Source organism: Gadus macrocephalus, chromosome 22 (assembly GCF_031168955.1).
Source record: "Gadus macrocephalus chromosome 22, ASM3116895v1".
Taxonomy (NCBI): domain Eukaryota; kingdom Metazoa; phylum Chordata; class Actinopteri; order Gadiformes; family Gadidae; genus Gadus; species Gadus macrocephalus.
This window is the reverse complement of record NC_082403.1, coordinates 8364328-8385754: the sequence shown is the minus strand read 5'-3', so window position 1 is coordinate 8385754 and position 21427 is coordinate 8364328. Positions and strand designations below refer to the sequence as shown.

Genomic DNA, 21427 nt, shown 5'->3' with positions numbered 1-21427 from the left:
TGTTATTGCGATTCGTGAGCAGCTTAAGATACCACGGGGTCAAATTGCAAATTGTAACCATGCGCGTATTATTACGACTGCTTTAAGTGATATAACCCTTCCGTTTCATCAGTTGTGTACACAAGTTTTTTGTCACCTCTACTGGAAACATTCGCCAGGCCCTCGATGCAACCTGTCAAAGAGCTTTGTACCAAAATAACCCTGCGAGCTGCCCACCCATGGCCACCGCCGGTTGACCATTGTGCCCAGAGAACACAGCTGTGGCCGGGCTAAAAGGATCTCTGCGCCAGGGTGGGGGGCTGGGGGAATAACGAGTGTCCATGAGGCAGCCAACCAAGCGAGGGTCGCAGGCCCACACAAGATGACATCACCGGTCATTGCTAGTAGTAATGTTGTTGACCTGGCATGATGAATGGTGTTGATCCGGGTCTACAGTAGGGAAGGAGTGTACGGAAATCTATATACACCTGATATCTGTTCAAATCTTGTACGATTCTGCATCGCATCCCAAAATACTTGTACTGAGGTTTTGCAGCGCTATAATATTGTATGCCATTTCTCGATAGTTACACACAACATCAATCAACATTTTGTAATAAGATGATCATTTTTAAACAAAGACGCTGAGATTTAAGAAGAAAATTTGATTGTGTGGTTCTAAAAATGTGTTGAGATTTGTTATTAACAGCCTAACTAGCCTGCTTCCAATTTGACACCTTAACAACGCTTAATGTCAAACGTCTTTCAGGTGGCATTTTCGAATGGTCTCGGGAAGAGTGAAACATTGTGGTGATAAAGCTAATCTTTTTATTTGAACTAGTAATGCCCATGGGGTAATGTCTCCGTTAGTTATTTGATGACGAAGGGTGTCATGGTGATAACACCACACAAATAATATTCTACATTTATTTTAAAGATGGTTGCACTCAATGACGTCATTATGGCATTGGTGATGTATCCATGTCCCATACATTTTACCTTCCACACAATCTAGAGGGGGGGGGGGGGGCTATACCATACCCTTACAGGTCTGAGTCTAGAGAGACAAAAGTTGATAAGATAAATTTAGATGTATATTATTATACTTTTTGACATTGACAAGATATTCGGTAGGTGTGTAGTAGATACATCCACTGAGATGCAACATTCTCAGTGGTGACATTTGAGACACACTGGGTCACACGTTTGGTGAATTACTTTTAGACCACACTAGCCCGTCCTGCCGGCCCAGCGAGCAAGGCGAGGAATGTGGTGAGTGAAGGGTGCGTTTGATTCCCACTAGCACTGCCAGGGAACATGACGACCGCCCAAGTGTGAGGACAGGAGAGACGGAAGCACTCGACGGAATTAGGACTTCCTTTCCCTGTGGTGGACTGTAGTGGTCCCCCATTTGGACCTTGTACAGTCCAAACCCCTAGGTCTCCTGACATTTACATGGTTAAATGAGCCATGAGCAGCAGGTTGGAAATGAGAAAGAAACCAACATCACAATTCAACATTGCCCTGTTTTTGTTGCCGACCTTGTACGACCTTGTACAACAAACATTTTGTTAAAAATGACAACTGCCTTGAATATTCAACAGTGGTCCATTAGAGTAGGCACTGACCGCCCTAATAGTTAAACATTTAGGACCTTAAAATATAAAAATAAGCAGATGGATGGATGGAGGAAGGCTAGGCTCTAAGTCTAACACTGGCATACATGGTAGGCGTACCCATCACCTTACTCTGCCATACCCATCAGGGACCTCTTCAGCCTGTTGACAGCCTTACAAAAGGAAAACAAGTGAAAGTCATTGATGCTTCACAGTCACAGTGCCAAGGAGTCACCCTTCAACAATTTGAAGGTGATATTCAGAGTTTCCAAGCTGCACTAGATCTTAGATTGTTTCAGCAAATGGTTGAATTTTGAAAGTGGTGACACGTCCATTTCATCTTAGACATTTACAGACTACACACCTCAACAAAAAGACATTGCAGATGATTTACCGATAATGGTCTTCTGATCTAGAATGCGCTGATTGAGTGCTGACGTACAGCGCCGATCAGCACGAGACAAAGCCGAAGGCTGCTTCCTTGACAAGCGGTGCACTACTTTGTGCATTCAACCAAGAGAATGCCAAGCTCAATAATTAATAGGTCTCCCGGTGTGGATAGACACACTGCCCTCGAGAATGCAACTACACAGTTTGCCTATTTCCTTGTTGTGTCAATTCTATATTGTGCGTTGAGCCGGTAAGCCAAGGGCTCCTCTGGAGAGTGAATACAATCTGGTCCATCCGTCTCCCAAAAGAAACATTGGGCAAAGTATTGAGCAGAGCTTCTAGCTGCTGGGCTTCATAAACAACAGTATCATGTCAGTAATGCTCTGTGTCATGTTGCATTCGGAGGAGTTTAAGTAATTAAATGCCCAATTTGGTGGATTTTTCCCATTAAACCCAAGGGATTTAGCTTTCCCAAGAATCTGTGTAAATAAACAGGCTAAACCATAGATGTAATCCTCATAAGACATGACATCGAATCACTGCACTGCGAAGAAAAACACAAATACAATTGATCCCTTTAATAGATCCTGGGCCAAAACTAAGTGGACCAAGCACATTTACAGATTTAAAACTAACATTTAATTAGTTATTATTATTACACATTTCGTTTTCGGTCAAGAGCAGGATCTTCTCCATATACATTACTGGTTGCTAATAGTCCTATTCACACCCAAATAAATAGATAAAAAAACCAATCCTTTCCATCTCTGTGTGAAAATATTAAGAGATATTTCTCCCCAGCTGCAATCTTTGTTCAGATCACGTCATAGCAGTCTTCATCAGAAGCTTGTAAGTATTATGTAAGTGTAACTTGAACAGACATTGGTGCCTTATCTCTTAACTGAGTTGTACAATTATTTATTTAGTAATGAATTAATAATTTGAAGGATTTATAGTGGCAGTAAAGAAAGCACAGATTTCCCTTTCCACTGACAATTATTTACTTCCATTGATTGCCATTAGCCTAATCATCCATGTCCATAACTGCGATTAGGGAATAAATCAACAAGTTTGACAGCACTATAGCATGGAATATTTCTGCCAATAAGATCTAAAGTAGAGTCTCTCTAGAATATTGTTTATTGATACTACCTGAACTTCTTGATGTATTTGACACATGACTAAAATTAATAGGTAGATATAGCCTAGTAAAAAAAAGGAATTGATCTTTGCATGGTGAGGTATATTTCAGTCCCTCAACATGCATGCCAAACAAAAGAAAGTGATTTGATGGTAAAGAATAAGGCACACAGCTGAGCAGCTCTCTTTTAGTCTTGGGAACCGGTCATTTCTCTCAATACACCTGCTTTTTAGGCATCCCCCGCTCCCTTGCAATCTTCCTTCTTCTATTTCTCCTTCCCTAGCACTGAGAACCGCCATATCCGTGTCTCGGTCGAGGTGCCCCTAGTCGGACCTCCTCTGGTGGTTCTAGGATAAAAAGACAGGCGGCTCCGTTTCGAGAGGCATATGGCGTTGGTGTATTGTGGTGGGTTGTTATGGTCTGCTCCGTCACAACTCCCACCTCTACCTCTCTCTTCTCTCCCCATCTACCAGTGTCCTCTAAATGAGCCATCACCGCAGCAAAGTCTTGACGAGGACCCAATTTTACACACTTAGACACACACACACACACACACACTTGTTTGAATGCATGTCCACAAACATAAACACAGCATGGCAGTAGGATAAAAACAGGATATACACACCGTGAGCACGTGCTCCCCTTCTCTCTGTCCCTCCATTTGGGTTAAATCATGAGCGAGACTACGGCAACTGCAGTAGGAGCCAGTACCCTCCTCTCTCTCTCTGTTCCTTTCTTCTATTTAAAGGATGCGTGAACACAAGTTGAAATGAATGTGTGCACTTGTATGTGTGTGAGCCAAGAGATACTACAGCACCAGTCTGCTCCCTCTTGCTCTGCTCATCTGTTTATACTCAGAAATAGAGCGAGAAAGGGGGGGTGGGAGAGAGAGAGAGAGAGAGAGAGCGAGAAAGGGGGGGTGGGAGAGAGAGAGCGAGAGAGAGAGAGAGAAAGGGGGGGTGGGAGAGAGAGAGAGCGAGAGAGAGAGAGAAAGGGGGGGTGGGAGAGAGAGAGAGCGAGAGAGAGAGAGAGAAAGGGGGGGTGGGAGAGAGAGAGAGCGAGAGAGAGCGAGAGCGAGAGCGAGAGAGAGAGACTTGCTACACTCCACCCTGACAGGCATCCGCTCGCTTTTCAGCCAATCCGAAGACTGCAGCCATGAATGTTTTATTCACGCCGCCAAGGAGCACAAACACAAGACCCACAGAGGACGCACACACTCGAACACAGGACACATTAACCGCTCACCCATCAAGGTATTCAGGTCACATATAGCCCTCCCACACCAACACACCCACCGTCACAAATAGAAATAGTGGGGAATAGGCCCGAGTGCAGTGTTTTGGGCAGGGGTGGGTGGGGTGGGGGATGAATTCACTATCGCACAGGCTCAAGGTCACCGATGGCTTTCATCACCTTCTAATTCACCGGAGGGCTCCGACTACCCTCTGTGCTCATATATGAGCAGGGGAAGGTCATCTGTTTGCACAGAGGAGCACACAATACCCCAAAACCCGCCTCCTCCAACTGAACAAAGGAGAGATACATATTTGTTTGCTTCAGCACAAGGCATGACAATGTGTTTGGGAATCACTTTTCGTGTCCATCCATGAGTACAAGACTATATTGATGCACAAACTTAACCCTGTAAGCGATGCTACTTGGTATTTGCCCGCTACTAGGTATTTAAAGATCTTAGAAACCCAGCAATAAATGACTGCCTTGACTAGCATGAGGATTCATATTCTAAAAAGATGTGAATGAGTGGGGTGCCATCTAATGGCTGAAACTACATTCAGCAAAAACGACTAGAAACCAGACGAGTAGGAAGTTAAGCAAGGAAGCTTGTTAAACTTCTGTTAAAACTAAAATTGTCTGAACCACTGCCATGTTGTAAAAAACTATATGCAAATCTGAATGAAGGCTACACCATTAAAACTACTGATAATTCTGCATTCTGCGCCCTCCGATGATCAATGGATATAATGTGTTTAGGGCCGTAACTTAATAAAAAAAGGGCAAAGGACAACAGAGTAAGCGTTTCTGGGGTCATTCCAATGATAAGCAAAGGTAGTAGCAGCAGGACAATGCACTACTAGGTACTAAGCTCTTGGCTGGTTCCTAAGATCCCAGCTCCACAGGATCTGCGTGACTGTACTGGATCAGAAGTTGTGGTTTGGACTGTTGTCCAGAGTGAAGGAAGACAACTCCAGAGACTGGAGTCTAAGCCTATTTATCAGAGATAATTGGATTACTCGGGTAAAGACGGTTTAGGCTTTTATTTAAACAACGCAGGTGGGAGTCAAATGGAGCCCAAGATAGCAAGATTATTAGCCTTTCCAAAGGATATGCGCTTGTGGGATTGTGAGAATGCGCCACAAATAATTACAGTAATCCTCAAATAATCTTGAGTTGACATTAGGATCCTAAGAAAAACATTTAAAGCAAACAGATACAGCATAAGTTCCATCAAATCATAATTTTGTTGTCTCTAAAGCCCAGTTCACACCAAAGATTCACCTTGCAACGGCTTGCAACAAGACTGTTTTAGAACGTCGCAGGGGCGGTGTGAACGGGTCGTTGCAAGGAGTTGTAAGGAGTCGCCAGAGATTGAACATGTCAAATCGCAAGGTCCAGTTTTAGAACGCGGCGATTTAACTATTTCTCTTCAGCCAATCACAGCACAGAACAACTTGTACGTCACGGCCTTACTCCGTCCCGGTACCGTACTGTCCACTCCAGCATAAAAATATCAGATTGAAATATCCGATATCCGGAGAATGACAAAACACAGTAACTCTAGCCTACTCTCAAGCAAAAAATAAATAAAACTAATTGCAAACCTAACTAATCGCAAACCTACCAAATCTAATCTAATCTACGCAAATGATGCTGTTGCGGCTCTCAGCTTTGCCAGAGCGTTCACAGTTGCTAGGGAAACCGCCTAGTGTCGCAGCCCGTTGCAGCCAGGGTGAACAGCCCAGTTTTAGAACGTCGCAGCCCGTCTCGTCGCAAGGAGTCGCAAGGAGTTGCGAGTTGCAAGCCGTTGCAAAGTGAATCTTTGGTCTGAACTGGGCTTTAGATGCCATAGTTTGCAAAGTGTGTTCGTATAACATGTCAACATAATATATTGATTAGGTTAGTAAGCAAGGTGATTGACCAAGACCATTTAAGATAGTTAAATAATAATCATTTTACATGCATAACATATGGGCATTAGAATAAAAATGGTATGCAGATCAGCAGGTAAAAAGATCATGGAAATGTTGAATCTGGACACACATATCATATAACTTCACAAAGCCAATCATCCAGTCAACATGCAAGGCTTATGGCCCTGACCGCGGTTCAAAAGGTTAGCCCTTTAATTGGATAAACATTACTAATCCAGTGTTACGCAATACCAATACTCAGAAAACAGGGAAAGCTCTGAAGCAAAAGGGAACCCACACTTTTGCCCTCTCTGTCCGACCAGTGACACTAATATAACAGCTAAGGATTTGCTGCCCTAACCTCTAGGTGTAATTGGCCAAGAAAGATGTATAATGGCCATACAATGAAAACAACTAGCCTATTAGGGTTATTATCAGTGATGTTACATAGGGGCATAACAGTGAGGCATTATCCAATTCTAAAACTGGTGTTTATACGTAGAAGATTTGGCTTTGAGAATATGAATCAGGTTTGCTATCGCATTAACCACATTTAAAAACACATCTGATGCATGTATGAGATGAACATACAACTATTTATACAAAGAGGCCAAAGAGGCAAGGAAACTGAAGCAAAAAAATAGAATATTACCAACCTATTTTACTACCGCACATGTCACACTAAGGTGTCGTAATATGCAAAACCGATCTGAGCATACAACTGCTGATTAGAGTAGCTGTATGAAAATATTTGACACTCCCCAACCCACTACTAGAACACTATTTGGCATCAAGTACGAATAAAGGCCATTGTATTGCATTTATATATATATGAAAGAAAAAAACTTTGGATTTTCTTGACGTCTTGTTTACTTGGTGGTGTATTTGCTCCTTTTCTTTGGCAATGCATTGCCTCCAAAGAGAATGAGCTTATGGATCTCTGTTCAGCACAGAGCAGTTTTGCTGGCCCTTAGCCTACTTGGTGAAAGTACACTTCATTCCACAGAGGGTGGTTTGCATTACAAGAATATTAACAAATAGACTCCCATTGTGTACAACACATTAAGCCAGATGTCTGTATGAATTGTACATTGTTTAAAAGGTAAACATCTAGGATTCCAACCTTCAGTTGGCTGGGTAACCTTGGTTCAACAGACAGGGTGTCTTGATCATTTCCACCATTTTTGGATGATGGCACTAGGTAAATGGCAAAAAAACTATTCGAAGCCGAAGGGGCCTTGTCGGCCATGGACAATTCAAATCCTCTGGTGAGAGGACCTTAACGTAATTATGCCCCGAGACCCTCCCTTTTGGAAATACACACATACAGGAGACCAGCATGGTATTGTACAGCCACCTGTGTAACTCGTACGCCTAAATTTTGTTCCAGGCCCAGGAAAACGCATCAAATTCCAAATCGTGCCCTGCTTGGATCCAACAAATCACTCACGTTTTACTGGCAGTAGTAGCCAATCACTAAGCATTTAATAGCCAAGCCATGAACCTTTAATAGGTTCAACAACTCTGCACACGCTGAACCGATTCTCTAGTTCAGGCATTAGTGCTGTTTGACAGCGGGACACAAAAAGCTTTCTGGCACGGTGCTTCTTCTGGCTGGCAGGCATCTAAGGGTGAAATCCCATGGCAAAGGAAAACTACCAACTGTTGAGCCAAGTTGGTACCATTAGTAAACAGCGGTCAGGGTGTGAATGATGTAAGCTTAAGGGACAGACAAAAAAAAGGTGGTAATTGGGAGAAGAGTGGCAATTGAAATTGTGAATCACAGAGTTTGCTGTTCTTTTTTTAATTCTCAGTGTGGAGAGATGTGACTGGTGAAAACGTGCCAATACTAGTTTCTTGCATTTTTGCCTTAGCCAAGTGTTATTATCATGAGATTTCTATAAAGAGATCTGGAAGCCTTAAAAATGTGCTATCAAAGATTTATAAATGTTATGTTATTGAAGCATAATCTCAGACACTCTTTCCAGGTTGGCAGGGTGAGTTGGTTGGGGGGGACTGGCTCTTTATGGAATTTGCACAATATCCCAATGTTCAGGGTGTTCTGGGACTGGTATGTAGCAATACTCTCCTTAAAAATAAGGAAAAAACAAAAACAAAGAGCATACCCTGATTAAATAGAGTTTGCATAAAATTGCCTTGAACAAATTTTACATTTGTAACAAAGCTGGTGTATTTATCTAATGTAAAATCAATATTAATCCGTTATGCAATGCAAATATAATGAATACTATCGGAAAGGAAATGGTCGCCTCGCAGTTTTGCTGAAATGTGCTAAGCATTGGAAGACGTGGTGAATACAATTGGCATAATGATTATGTGTAGAACATATTGACACTAGAGATCAAGTTTAAATAATACAGGGTGGTTTTTCCACCTACAAGGTCACCTATTAAAGAACGGAGGAGTTGAGCAATCAGATGCCAGACAAACAATGAACGAACACATGAAGTATATGACAATTGCCCGGGGCTAGAGAAAGGCTCTATGGAGCAGACATACAAGTTTGTCGTCAAAGAACAACAATATGATGGACACAAAAAAAAAAAAATTGTTGATGAGGTATATGATCATTTCTTGGTTTAACCCGGAGGAGAGCCGAGTAGGACAGTAATTTGAACGTGGTGTGTTGCCCAAAAAATATTTTTTGTTAAAATAAATAAAATGGCGGGCAAAAAAAATAAAACAAGGACAATTATACAGTTCCAACACATTGTAAAACTGCAAGATGATCCTTTCCAGCAAGAAAATGTCTTATTTCAAAAGATCAGGATTGTTAATGGACAGTTGGTGCTTTCTTTGGGATAAAGGTTGGTCCATGAAAGTTGATTGGGCATCCAACAGGTGATTCTTCTATTGTCTCCTCTGAAGAGATTGAGAGCTGAAATGCTTACTTTGCAACTAGTATACAATACGAATGAACAGAAATATGGCATTTTACCTTGGTTCAGACGGAAGATGGTTTATTATGTTACTCTTTGTTTAACCCCCTCCCCTTCGTAGTTCCCCATAAATCATCGGATCATAATGTGAAGTAAGAGGTGAACAAATAATGATTGTATACCTCGCAGTTGAAAACGTTTTCTGTTTACATCTGACACGGTCCCCAAGACGTTCAAATAAAGCTGTTGGTCTCTGTATTCTCTATCGTTGGACAAGCTTAACAGTCCAATGTGCAGCAAGTCCTCACTTGGAAATGTCACAAGTAGTTTCCGATGTTATTATAGTCATACAGCATTTGTAAACAATAGTTTAACTCACAAATACAACTGTTAACCCGAGACATAACGACCCACTAACGCAGACTTTTCCTCAGTGACAAGAAATAAGAATAAATCAATAAAAAGGTCCTATAACGTTACCTTCATTTACGGGGAGAGAAAAACAGACCAACTCCGCATCCTTTATCACCATGAATACTGACATGCATGTTTAGGTTTAAGTTTAACGTGGGGGAAACATCCAGTGGTTTTCACGATGCAGTCGTTATCTAGACGGCTTTGGAGGCGATAACGTTATTGAACGTTACTGACTATGCGGTGGACTCGCGGCGGCTACTCCATTAGCTAGCAGGACCGAGACCTACAATGCTGTGTGCACAACAAGCACATTTTTCCTTTTAAAAAGGACGGAGCTGACACCAACTGTAGGTATACAGATACATAACTTTGCTTTTAGGACTAGAAAACATTGGCTTCGCCACGTGTTAAAAGTAAAGAGCCAGCTAACAATAGCAGTGGCCGGGTGCTCAGTCTGGGTCTCCAGCATCCCCCTGCTCAGCGGTTGTTGGGCAGGAAGATGCTAAACTACCGCATAAGAGTGTGTATACTATTTGTACGAAGTCCTGGGCTTGGACGGGTACTTACGCTTCTAAGCAGGGGCCGCATTTGCTCCGTGTGTTCTTCCATTTCACCTGTTGCCTTTTGCCTCTTTCTACCAGGTCATGAGTCGGGGACGGGGTACCGACTGTCTCTCCCTCGTCGAGAGTCCGTTTGTGGTTGTAAAGTTATCAGAGGGGACGTCCTACAATTGATTGACAGCGTCTTTCGACCAATACACTTGCCAAATGTTCTAACGAAGGCCAATTAAAGCGAAGGACCACTGAGTGGGCGGGGCAAAGTCTTTGTCAGTAAATCTCTCAAGCGGGCTTTTTTTTCTCGTAACTAACGTACAGTGTTGGGAATGTTTAACGCGCTATAGAGCTTAATTGTCCACTGATAAATTAAAACAATGGCACTAGAATAAAACACAGTTACACGCGCAAGATCAATTACTTAGCCAACAAGAAAGTCTCACTATTATCAAGAAGTGGCTCTAGTTTACCACAAAATGATCCATGCCGACTATGTAATGATCATTACATACCAGCAGATGGCGATATAGTCTTTATCCATTTTCCTAGATAATTTTTAGGCATCCCAAACTAGTTTGTTACATTGACTTAAATGATCAGGTTTCTCTAAAGCTTTTACTAGATGGTCGGGAAAAAGTTTCGAACAAATATACAACTTTGCTCATATTGCATTTTAGGAACGCATACATTTCAACCTATAGGCTCAGGTCTGTGTATGTTGACACGTTGTTCCAGTGTACTTGTGTGTTTCCTTCAATTCTACTGTCCTACGACTTCGAAATACTTGCATGTTGTTAATCAGTGATCCTGCTTTGGTGATTAGTTTTGATTTGCGTGTGTGTGTGTGTGCGTGTGTGTGTGTGTGTGTGTGTGTGTGTGTGTGTGTGTGTGTGTGTGTGTGTGTGTGTGTGTGTGTGTGTGTGTGTGTGTGTGTGTGTGTGTGTGTGTGTGTGTGTGTGTGTGTGTGTGCGTGTGTGTATGTTTGTGTGTGTGAGGTATGTGTGTGTGTGTGTGTGTGTGATACTGTGTGGTGTCGTCCTGAGTGTACACGAGCAAATGGCCAGACAAGAGCAATATATATATCTCTCTCTATATATAGAGATATATATATGTATATATATATACATATATATATAGGTGCAGAAGAATATACATAAATATACACAGACATACGTAACAGAGAGAACAGAGAGTAAAAGAGAGAGAGCGGGATACATGTATGTTGCAAAATAGTTTTCTAAAGAGTTTTCTAAAATGAGTTAATAGCCATCTTTCTTTAAATAGCCCAACCCCCTCCTGGGCATAATCACGCGGCTGAGCTGAAATAGAACTTCTAGGTGGGAGATCAAACTGTCACCTCTTAATTGTACCCCGAGTCTTAAAGACGCAGAGATCCCATTAGCACACAGAGAAGCATGGTGCAGAAGAATAGCGATCCTGCAGCAGGCATCCGCTACCGTAGGCTACAGCTGCTGGATGAGTCACAAGTTGCAAACAAGTGCAAGGAAGGAGTCACTTCAAAGTAAGAAAGGGAGAGCGTCGGTGCGTCAGCACAGCCGCAACGTGTGCCTCCGGGGGCCCACCGTATGGATATTGACTAACACCTGGCTTTGTGACAAAGTCGAAGGGAACCCATTCTCTACCCTTCTTCTTGCGGTTATGTATTTTATTTTTCCTCTTGCTCTCCGAAAGGTCCCAGGGTAAAATCAACGGGAATGTGAAATTCCCAAATCTGTCGCAGCACTCCTCCAAAGTGCCAATGCATCGATTTTGACCACAGGTCATTTCCAGATGACCGCCCCCACAGCCATTTTCCACCCGCAAAACCCCCCTGCTTGAACCGCAACAAGGTCTGGTGGGGGTCTGGTGGTCCTGAGCCCCCTCGAACATCCCCAGAGACTCCCTTACTCGCTTTAGGGTGCGTGTCCGTGTGTGTGTGTGTTCATGATGAGACGGGTGTACTGTACCAAACTCTGCACAGGGGGAAATGGGGCGGTGGTGGATGAGGGAGGGGCAATGGGTTTAAGCATGTAGAGGTGAATCCCATTGCCCCAAACCCCCTCCTACCCCAGAGGGTCTTGAAATCAATGCAACTGTTAAGTGCAGCTTAGCCGCGGGATACTGTGTCTCGGCCTCGGACATTAGTAACGCACCGCAGAGCTATGCCGAGTTGTGTGTCTGTACGTGTGTGTGTGTGTGTGTGTGTGTGTGTGTGTGTGTGTGTGTGTGTGTGTGTGTGTGTGTGTGTGTGTGTGTGTGTGTGTGTGTGTGTGTGTGTGTGAGTGAGTGTGTGTTTGTGTGTGTAGGCTGAGGGGTTGGAGGGGGGGTTGTCTGTGGTCTGTCCCTCATGCCATGGGTCCCACATGGTCCCGGGGTCAAGGCTGACTCCAGAGAGGCCTGAGCTACACCTTGACACCTGGGCTTGATTTACATTTTAGATCATCCCTCTATCATCATCCCACACTTCCTGTTTTGGCTCCAGAAATATTTCCTCTATATGTTTCAACTGTCGAATAGCTGAAGCTGTTCCACAAGGTCCCTAAAATCCCGTAGGGGCCCTATTCCACATTGCTCTGTTATCAGGGAACGGCAGGGTCTCCTAGCTCAAGTCCTAAAGCCTGGATCAAGCATTAAGGAGAGGCATTGAGACGGACCATTGGTTTACAACAGGTTCTCCCTCTGAGGCCCTGCTGAAGATGCAGGCCGTATCTGTGGCCTCTGTAACTACCCAAGGTTAATTAAGCTCCTGGCTTAGCTTGGGATGCTGAACATATTGTTAACTTTGGAAAACAATTGTTTATATTTGATTCAAACCACCTTTGAATACCTTTGATGATAACAGGCGCAATGATGCATCATAGCAGGGAATCCTCTCATCAGTGATGCAATGCATATCACACTTCACATTAAATACTTACAAAATGATATTTAAAAAAAAACAATGATCTAGTATGTAAATGGGAAAGGATTACAAAACTGTCAATTATTACTTTTTGTTCAACTATTGAACAAGTTCACATCTCTGTTAGTACCCACGTGAAACCAGCCACCACACAACATAACAACGACAACAATAAGTGGGGCTGCCGTGTTTTTGATGGCCTTTGAGTGTGTAAATGCGTGCAGGCTTTATGAGGCTCTGCACAATTCTCTTACCGACTGTCGATCTGAGTTAGAGACACCCAAACCAAAGCGTGACTTCCGTTCCAGCCTATTCTTGACAACCGAGCAACAGAGCAACAGAATGGCGCTTTGCCCGCCGCCCGTTTTAAACACACGGATCGGTTGACATTTATCTACGCGTCAAAAGAGGAAGTACAGTGTGAAGAGAAAACATAGGAACCATAATGTAGCCACTAACTCACCCGAGCCTGTCATTTTGTTCTTTTTTAATATATTTTTTATGAAGGGGGGGTGGGGGGGATGGTTTAAAATCTTGACCCAGAAAGAAAAGATGTCTGCCTGTGGCTGTATTTGCCAGTGAGAGCAGTGATAGTGTGTGACTGAAGGTGAGGAAGTAGCCCCGGGCCTCCCATCTGCGTTTGAATGTCAGCCCTCCTTGGCTGCAGCGTCTCCACTGCCTCCTCCTTAACCTTTCTTAGCTTCTTCGCTCGGTCATCAACACAGAGCTTAAGGGAAGGGCAGGGAGACAAGTACGTTCACACACGCACACAGGCATACACACACACGCACACACACGCACACTGTCACACACGCCCCTCTCACACACACACTCACACGCACACGCACACACACACACACACACGCACACACACACACACACACACACACACACACACACACACACACACACACATGCAAACCCCCACATGCACTCGCACATGACATACTCACACACAAAACACACAAACACACACTTGCATGCAAGGAAACACGCATACACAACACACATGCACATTGACTCAAAATGGAAAATATAATCAGTATTGTGTGAAAAAACAAAGAAAAATAGATACAGGGAGAAAGGTACAGATGTTACAGAATTGAATTGCATAATTAAGTGTGTTTAACGTTTTTGTAAACTTGACATCAAGCTGTATTCTAACCCCCCCCCCCCCCCCCCCACCCTCCCACCATCTCAAGGCCCTTCAGTGGAAGCCTCTAGGTTCTAGACTTCCCTAGCATACTGCTAGTAAATTCACCACTGAGACTGTATCCAGAGAGGAGAATGTTAACACAGACAGCAGCACCCGGGTCAATTGTTCACTTTGAGGCAACAAGCCTCGACCTTACATATGCATGATGCGTCCTATCAAGTCGACATGGCCCTGGGTTTGTACCGCAGCATGCTGGGGAGGTGTCTATTGATTGCTGCACCTCTTGCATGAACGGTTAGAGGAACGGCCTGTCTCCATATCGACCTGTTGCTGCAGTTGGAAGATGTTGCAGCCTCCCAGGAACGGGCCTCTCGTTGCGAGGACAAGCGATCCATAGTGCACATGATCGCCATGCAGGGCCTTGCCTACCGTCTCAGATCTGCGTATGCTGCGGTGAGGCCTCCATCTCAACAAAAGAAGAGACCATTTGTCTCATAGTCCCCCCCCCCCCAAACACACACAAGCCTCTACGTGGGATGAAAGCGTGGGTTCATATAAATCTATCTCCAGCTTGGCGCTGTGTGTACATTGCTGTGTAACATCGTGATCTGTCAATATTTCCCCTGTCCCGTCCCCTAGAGATGTAGTCCTCTACAAAGGAGTTACTGGTTCAACCCCCCCTCCCCCCCTGCCCACAGCGCGACGACAGAAGGGTATGGAGGTCTACGACCGTTATTATGGCGGGTGATGCACAAACATTGCTGCCCCGCTCTGATACCAGAGCAGCCGGGAGTATATGGGATCAGGAATGGTTCTCCTGACTTGATGGAGCAGGTAGGGGGTATAGGGGGTAGGGCCTTCATGGCATACCTGGTATTCATGGGGCGATACTGGTGTGGTGACTCTGGTGAGTGCATCAGTGATGTGGTCGGGGCATGGTTGTCCCAGTAGTGTGAAAAAAAGGGTTTGGGCTCGAATTGTGCGAAAAAATAATGTAGAAGTTAATACTTTTATTGATCGGGATAAATGTAAATGCATTTATTTCTATTGCATGAATAATAATTATGCTCGTATTCATTCATATTGATCTAAGTTATGAGCCTGGAATCAACTGTGGCTTGGTAATATCGCAACAAACATTTTAAGGAAATGCATGTATAGAAGTTTTGTACGTGTCACATGTTTATTGAATAATAGGTTTCCTTTTAAAGTGCAAAACCTCACACCGCTCACATAGCCCTTTTAAGAACGCGTCAGAGTAACACGTTTCAAATTTGAAATTTTCAGTATCAACAGTATTTTGATGGGAGGTTTCTTTGAGCTCTACTGACTAGTGTACTGATTTAAATGGCTTCAAGCTTCAATCCGTTGTATCTGTCAATACTAAACATGCGTATTAGCCTGTATTTATTGTGTATGGCTGTTTTACAGGGGGTTGTAAATGTGGGATGCTACCAATCAAGTCCCTCTTGAAAAAGAGCTGCTCAATGAGAAAAACCTGTATGGATATAAAGGTCGCTGTGAACTTTCAGCTGTGGTAGACCACTCGGACACAATCACGGCTGTTGTGGTAAACATGAACCCCCCACCAATGAGCACAAGTCAAAGTACCATGATGAGCCTTCACTTCAACAAGAGCAAACGGTGTGCTTCTCTCCTTTCTTCTGTGTTATCTGCTAAAGTCCCTGTGTAGCATTTGGTACAGCTCCCCTGCAGAGGCCCCGGCCAAGCAGGCGCTCTACCTTGTTAGGAGGTGTTGATTGGAGTTCTAGTCTGACTCTCCCACTTTGTCAACGACGACAACAGAATTAATTAGGATTCTGGAGCGAGCCTATTTAGAAGTCCATTTACACAGGGACCGTTTGCTGCGTTTCACTCTGAATGATGAAACCAGTTGTCTGAGGCTACGAGGCTTAAAAGGTCAACGCCTTTGGCCGACGCCTGTCGTACGCACGGCGCCGTTTAGCGTACAACGTGTTGAGCCGTCGACCTATCGGCTGAAAGTGGTTGTTGAATGGATCTGACTTTTCCCTTGGTTTGTTGTGGTTGGATGTGGTCGCCTTTAGTTTCTAGACTTGTATTTTAGAAGGCACGTTGGCTTTGAGTGATTCATCATAACACGTAAGGTTAATATTATTAGGAAAATGTCTTTCCTTTGTGTATTATTGTGCAGACGTAGAAAAGCCTTAAGAGCCCTGATTTTATAAACATGATGCCATGTCATACACCTGAGGGCCGAAAAAAGGCCTCATTTCAAATGGGCAGAGTATGTAGAAGTTGTTTATATCCTTGGTACAAATATTAAATCAATAAAAAACTACAACAACAGCGTACATCCAAACACATTTGGATAATGCTTTATGAAAAGCTGTTTATTACCCATTTTATACCACCTCCATGAAGACACTTTGTACAAGATACATCACATTCTAAAGTGCACAAATACTGTACATCAAAAAGGACCTTTAAATAGCCTTAATTTAAATAAAGAAATAACAAAAATTACAGTTGTAAAAAATTAAATAAAAGGGGTGTGTGTGCCTGTGCGGGAGAAAGGGAGGGGGAGTCGCATGCTTCGAAACAGAATAAAACTAAATTGGGTTCAGGTATGGGGGATCTGGCCTGGGAAAATAACCATGTGCTTTTTGCTTTGAGGGAAAACAAGGGAAGTAACGGTATCAGGGATAAAAAATTAAAAAAAAAAAATTAAAAAAAAGAAATGCTTTAGCCTATAATTCTGGTTCGGTACACAACAGTCTTATTTAGGGGCTCGTGTAGAACGCATAGTAGCCCATGCCTTTCGGGTTGTCCTTGTTGTACTCGTCCGTGGTCAAGTCCTCGCACTTAATGCTCGGGGAGTTCTCCGTGCTGGAGCCCCCGGGGGACATCCGGCGCCTCTTGCAGACCATGGAGTACACCCCAGAGTCCGTCGAGTCCACAGACTTCAGCGAGTGCGACGTCTCCAGCCAGTTCGAGGCCGACGACGGCGGCGCGCTCTCCTCCGGCAGCTTGTCCTTCGTGGGGGCACCCAGCTGCTCCTCGGGGAAGGCGGGGGGGCTGGGCCGCGGGGACCAGGGCAGGCCCGTGGTCACCTTGCGCTGGTAAGTGCTGCGGCTGCCCCAGCCCGCCGCCATGGAGGCGAAGGCCGAGTCGGGGTAGTAGCTGAGGGCGTGGGACGTCTGCAGGGGCAGCGGCTTGATGCCGTACGACAGCAGGCTGCCGGCGGAGTAGTCGTTCTCATAGGACAGGTCCAGTTTGTTGGAGCCCGCCTGTTGCATGGGCGTGACGAACCAGCGCTGCGCGGAGGCGCCGGCGCCCGCGTCCTCACCCTGCGGGGACAGGATGCTGTTGGTCTGTGGCACGGCGCGCTCGCTGGCGTAGAAGCGGTTCTGCGGCAGCTGGTTGACGAACTGGTCCTGGAAGAAGGGCTGCATGGCGTAGCGGGCGCCCGGGACGATCTGGTGGGAGCGCGGCGAGTCGGTGGGGGACGGGGTCAACCTGTCGCTCTCCGGGGCCGTGTACATCCTGCTTGAAAAGCGAAGAAAAAGGGAGGACAAGATAAATCGGTGCGAAAAGGAAGGCAAAACGATAAGATATTGTGTACTGCAAAAAAAAAAAAAACACCCTTTGTGTGCAAGCAGGCAGTAATAATATGAAACTCACGAGTCATAATTGTCCCGGAAACCTTTCGCGAAGGGGTTGTGGTCTATCTTCAGTTGTGTGATCTGCAAAGTAAGACAAATATATACATAAATATAAACGTAAACATGAAAGCCATGATTACAATAGAGCAGGGATATGCTGGGTAGGTTTAGAGTCACTCCAGGTGGACACTTGTGGTTCAAATGAGCCCCATGGCTGTGCATTGCAACTCAGGTTCAGTCTTACGTCTGTGTTTTGGTAGGCGGTCACGGCGATGAACTGGTTCTCCGGAAAGGTGAAGGTCTGTGTCTTGGCCTCGTTGCTCATGTCCTCCACGCCCTCCTCGGTCACCTCCACGATGTGCAGTCGGGGCTGGTACTTGTGGAGGGACTGTAGCACGATCATCTGGGGAGAGAAGAGATCGATTTTAATTAATTGAAATAACGGAACCTTTTTTTCCTTTTCTTTCATGTAATGATTATTGCTATAGACCTTTTTGATTTTTACATTTCACTTAATAAATAAAAAATAATAAAGCAGGTCCACCAACTTTTAAATGCTATATTATCTAAAATAAAATAAAAACGTTATAGGGCCTAATGCATTCTAAAATATGAATACAAATATTAAAAGGCCCATTCCTTTTTAAAGAGCATTTTATCATCCAAACGAAATGAAATACCTGTGTGTTATTATTGTTGGCACCCTTGTTGTTGGTCAGCTTCAGTTTGCCAAATGAGATTTCTTGTCTCATCCAGTGCGCACCGGTATTGGGGGATTCGGGGTGGACGTACATCTTGTTCCCTGAAAAAAAAGAAATCAGGGATTGAAACAAATAAAAAGAATGAAGATGACCAAAGATGACCCCTACATAGGAGTGCAATAAAAGTGTATACAGAAGTGTTAAGTGCAAAACATTCCTATGACAGTTCCCGTAAAAAAAACAAAATATAGGCCTATAGATTTTTATTAATAGGCCTCAAGTTAATGTACTTTTTAATTATTAAATCATATTGGCTTGCGATAGGATTTATTAGCATTTTCATTATTGTCTGTACGATAAATATAAACACACACACATATTCAAATTTTAATTACGCGTCAAATGCTTTTGTGATGCATGTACTTTCAAGCACAAATCAGATCACCCATCAGATAAAAAAAATACAATAAATGTACATAAAATATATACTCCTTCGGCTTAATATTTTTTTTAACTGACGACAACGAGCATGATTAAACACTGTTTGTGAACACAATGTTCAGATCACTTTCTGAACTCACCCTGCATATTATTGTCCGCTTTCCCACAGGTGACCCATTTGCCTCCCTGAAAGCGCCAGTGATTGGGGTCTGCCAGGATGACTTCTACAAACACGTTGTAATGAGCTGTCAGGTTGAGCCCGGTGATGTTAAAACTGAGGAATGGGAACATTCGCCTGGAAACACAAGAGAGTAACTTCCATCACAACAGTTCTGGTGATAGGCCTACTACAAAAATAACGCAGCTTAAAACCACTTGCATGCAACATTAAATACAAATTTCAAAGCTGGCCACGTTTTTCATGTTTAAATATTTTGAAACACAATATTTACAGGCCTAGACAATGCTGCGTAAAACTTCCTATACTCGTACGCTTGTCATACTCAACTAGGCCTACTGCTCATAAACCTCATATAAGGCAAACAGTTATTTAAAAGTCCTTCAATCATTTCAAATGAACTCGGTTGGAGGAGGAATGCAAACTCACCGCCCCTGTTTGGTGATGATCATCTCCGTCTGGTGCCGGTGAAACTTGAGCCAGAGGGGCCGGTTGCACAGATAAACCTGCGCCCTGGCTCCGGCCGCGGACCCGGGCAGCGACATGGAGCCGATGCTGGATCCCGTCGCTGGGTAAGAAGGGTACAGACAGCCCGGACCCTGGCCGAACTGGTATCCTCCGCCGGCAAACTGGCTGCGACTGGAGCACACAGAGGACGAGAAGCCCGCGGGGGGCAGCACGGATCCGTAGTGCAGAGACGCCGAATACCTGGAGCCGTTGGAGGCGCTGTACACCGAGCCGGTCTGTCCCGCGTAGGGGAACAGGGAGCACGGGTTGGCCATGTCGGAACCAGCCTGAGAGGACGAGATAAAGTATCTGTCGGAGCCCAGATCGTCTATGTTGTATCGCCGGCCACTTGCCAGGTCGTCCTCTGCAACACCAACACCAACACCACCGAGAACCGGAGAGCCTTTCCTCCCATCGGGGGCGGTCTTAGTCCCAGAGAAAGTGTCCCCTTCCCCCTCTCCCATCATCCCCGCTCCGCTCAGGTACTTCTTCGGGGCGTTCGTGGATTCCGTCTCGGTTCGCTCCACTTCTTGATACTCGATCTGTGAGGAGCCGGGGCTGTTATTGGCGCTGTCGGACGACGAGAGGTTATAAAACGTCTTGGGTAAGTTGATGCTCGAGCTAGGAAGGATGTTCTCCAACTGCATCGTTTAACCTTTGGAGTAACCAAAAAAAGACTCGGGACCCCAAAAGTGAGTATAAGCCCAGGAGCGACACTGTACGAGTGTCGCCTCGGTTGGTAGATCTGCGGTGCGCGTCCTCCCGTTCCTGCTCCTCACTTCAGGACTTGGCCTTCTCTTCCTCACCCAGAGATGTGCAACTCCGATTATGATCTGGTCAGGGGTGGTTCAATGGCTCTTATAAGACGCTGTTCTCAACACACAGACACTCTCACACACACACGCTCAGTCACACACACCCACGACTCGCTGCAAGCGACATGGGAGGAGCTTTCTGAATCCTTGGAATTGGTTCCAGTCCTCTGCACGTCCAATGGTCATATTTCTCCCAATCAATTAGTCGAACTAAATGCACTTGCCTTATCGACATAGCACTAAATTACACATGTTTTATAAGAAGGACGTCAGACTTACCCCGATCCTGGACAGGCATTTCGAGAGCAAGTGTTTAGTCTACATTTATTTACAGATTGAAATCCACAAAGCAAGTCCATTAAAATGTTTCAGATAAATAGGATTCTCGGAAGATTTAATCAATCCTACATAATTAGTAGATAAATTAAAACGTAAAACTTAAAAAAGAAACAAAACCAGTAGCATAGTTCAGCCTTTTCGGTGCCGTCACATACAATGATCAGATGTTCATGCAGCGACGCAATTAGACAACACATGTGCAAGACTTCCGACAAGGAATGTGGAACTTTCTAATTGGCCTCCTCATGTCGCTGAACGCGCCCACCTCCGCACCCCAGGTGACCGGTGTGCCAATAGAATGAACAACCTGAAACCTTATGATATTTTATTATTAGGACAGGTTGTGGGGCATTTAGATCACAATTTAAATCACTTGGACCCGTTATATATTTTTGAATTAAATTTAATATCGGAAGCCGGTAGGGCCTATAGGCCTATCAAATCTTCTTCTTTTTTTTTTTTTTTTTTACATATAAAATAAATATTATAAGGCCAGAAAGGAGCATTGCATTAACATCATTACTCAACCAACGAAAGAAAATAAGAAAAAATAAAAAAGTATGTTTATATGTTTTTGTCAGATTCATTTTAAGCAAAT

At 44.3% G+C, this 21427-nt stretch overlaps 2 protein-coding genes across 12 annotated transcripts in view; both read right to left on the bottom strand.

The window, feature by feature from the left end:
• LOC132450705 (sodium bicarbonate cotransporter 3-like) overlaps nt 1–10319 on the bottom strand; it is a 47648-nt gene extending 37329 nt beyond the window's left edge. For 9 of the 10 annotated variants that reach the window (XR_009523900.1, XM_060042745.1, XM_060042740.1 and 6 more), the window contains exon 1: nt 10160–10319. Coding sequence is in view for 9 of the 10 variants with exons in the window: in XM_060042745.1 (XP_059898728.1) it covers nt 10160–10201 (42 nt within the window). In the remaining variant the exon portion in view is untranslated. Of the gene's footprint in view, nt 1–3751; nt 3979–10159 lie in introns of those variants that run through there. The other variant, XM_060042742.1, reaches the window with a different exon arrangement.
• Nucleotides 10320–16545: 6226 nt separating this feature from the next.
• On the bottom strand, nt 16546–21090 carry eomesa (eomesodermin homolog a). 2 transcript variants are annotated; one of them, XM_060042774.1, is made up of 7 exons: nt 20770–21090; nt 19598–20508; nt 19131–19285; nt 18529–18650; nt 18093–18251; nt 17868–17929; nt 16546–17732 (listed from the first exon to the last, which is right to left on the bottom strand). In XM_060042774.1, exons 2-7 carry the CDS (start codon nt 20320–20322, stop codon nt 16967–16969), a joined length of 1989 nt encoding a protein of 662 aa, XP_059898757.1. In that variant the 5' UTR covers nt 20323–20508; nt 20770–21090; the 3' UTR covers nt 16546–16966. The 2 variants fall into 2 exon arrangements, with proteins under 2 accessions (XP_059898757.1, XP_059898758.1); XM_060042775.1 differs by having other exon boundaries at nt 16546–17729; nt 20770–21044.
• Between the last annotated feature and the right edge of the window lie 337 nt (nt 21091–21427).

Bases quoted from the DNA above. Each gene is read 5' to 3' on its own strand.
- eomesa (XM_060042774.1), bottom strand. From the start codon at position 20,322: ATGCAGTTGGAGAACATCCTTCCTAGCTCGAGCATCAACTTACCCAAG. The intron at 18,651-19,130 runs GTGAGTTCAGAA...CTTTTTTTTCAG, and splicing joins AGCGGACAATAATATGCAGG to GGAACAAGATGTACGTCCAC. The intron at 17,733-17,867 runs GTGAGTTTCATA...TCGCTTTTCAAG, and splicing joins TTCCGGGACAATTATGACTC to CAGGATGTACACGGCCCCGG.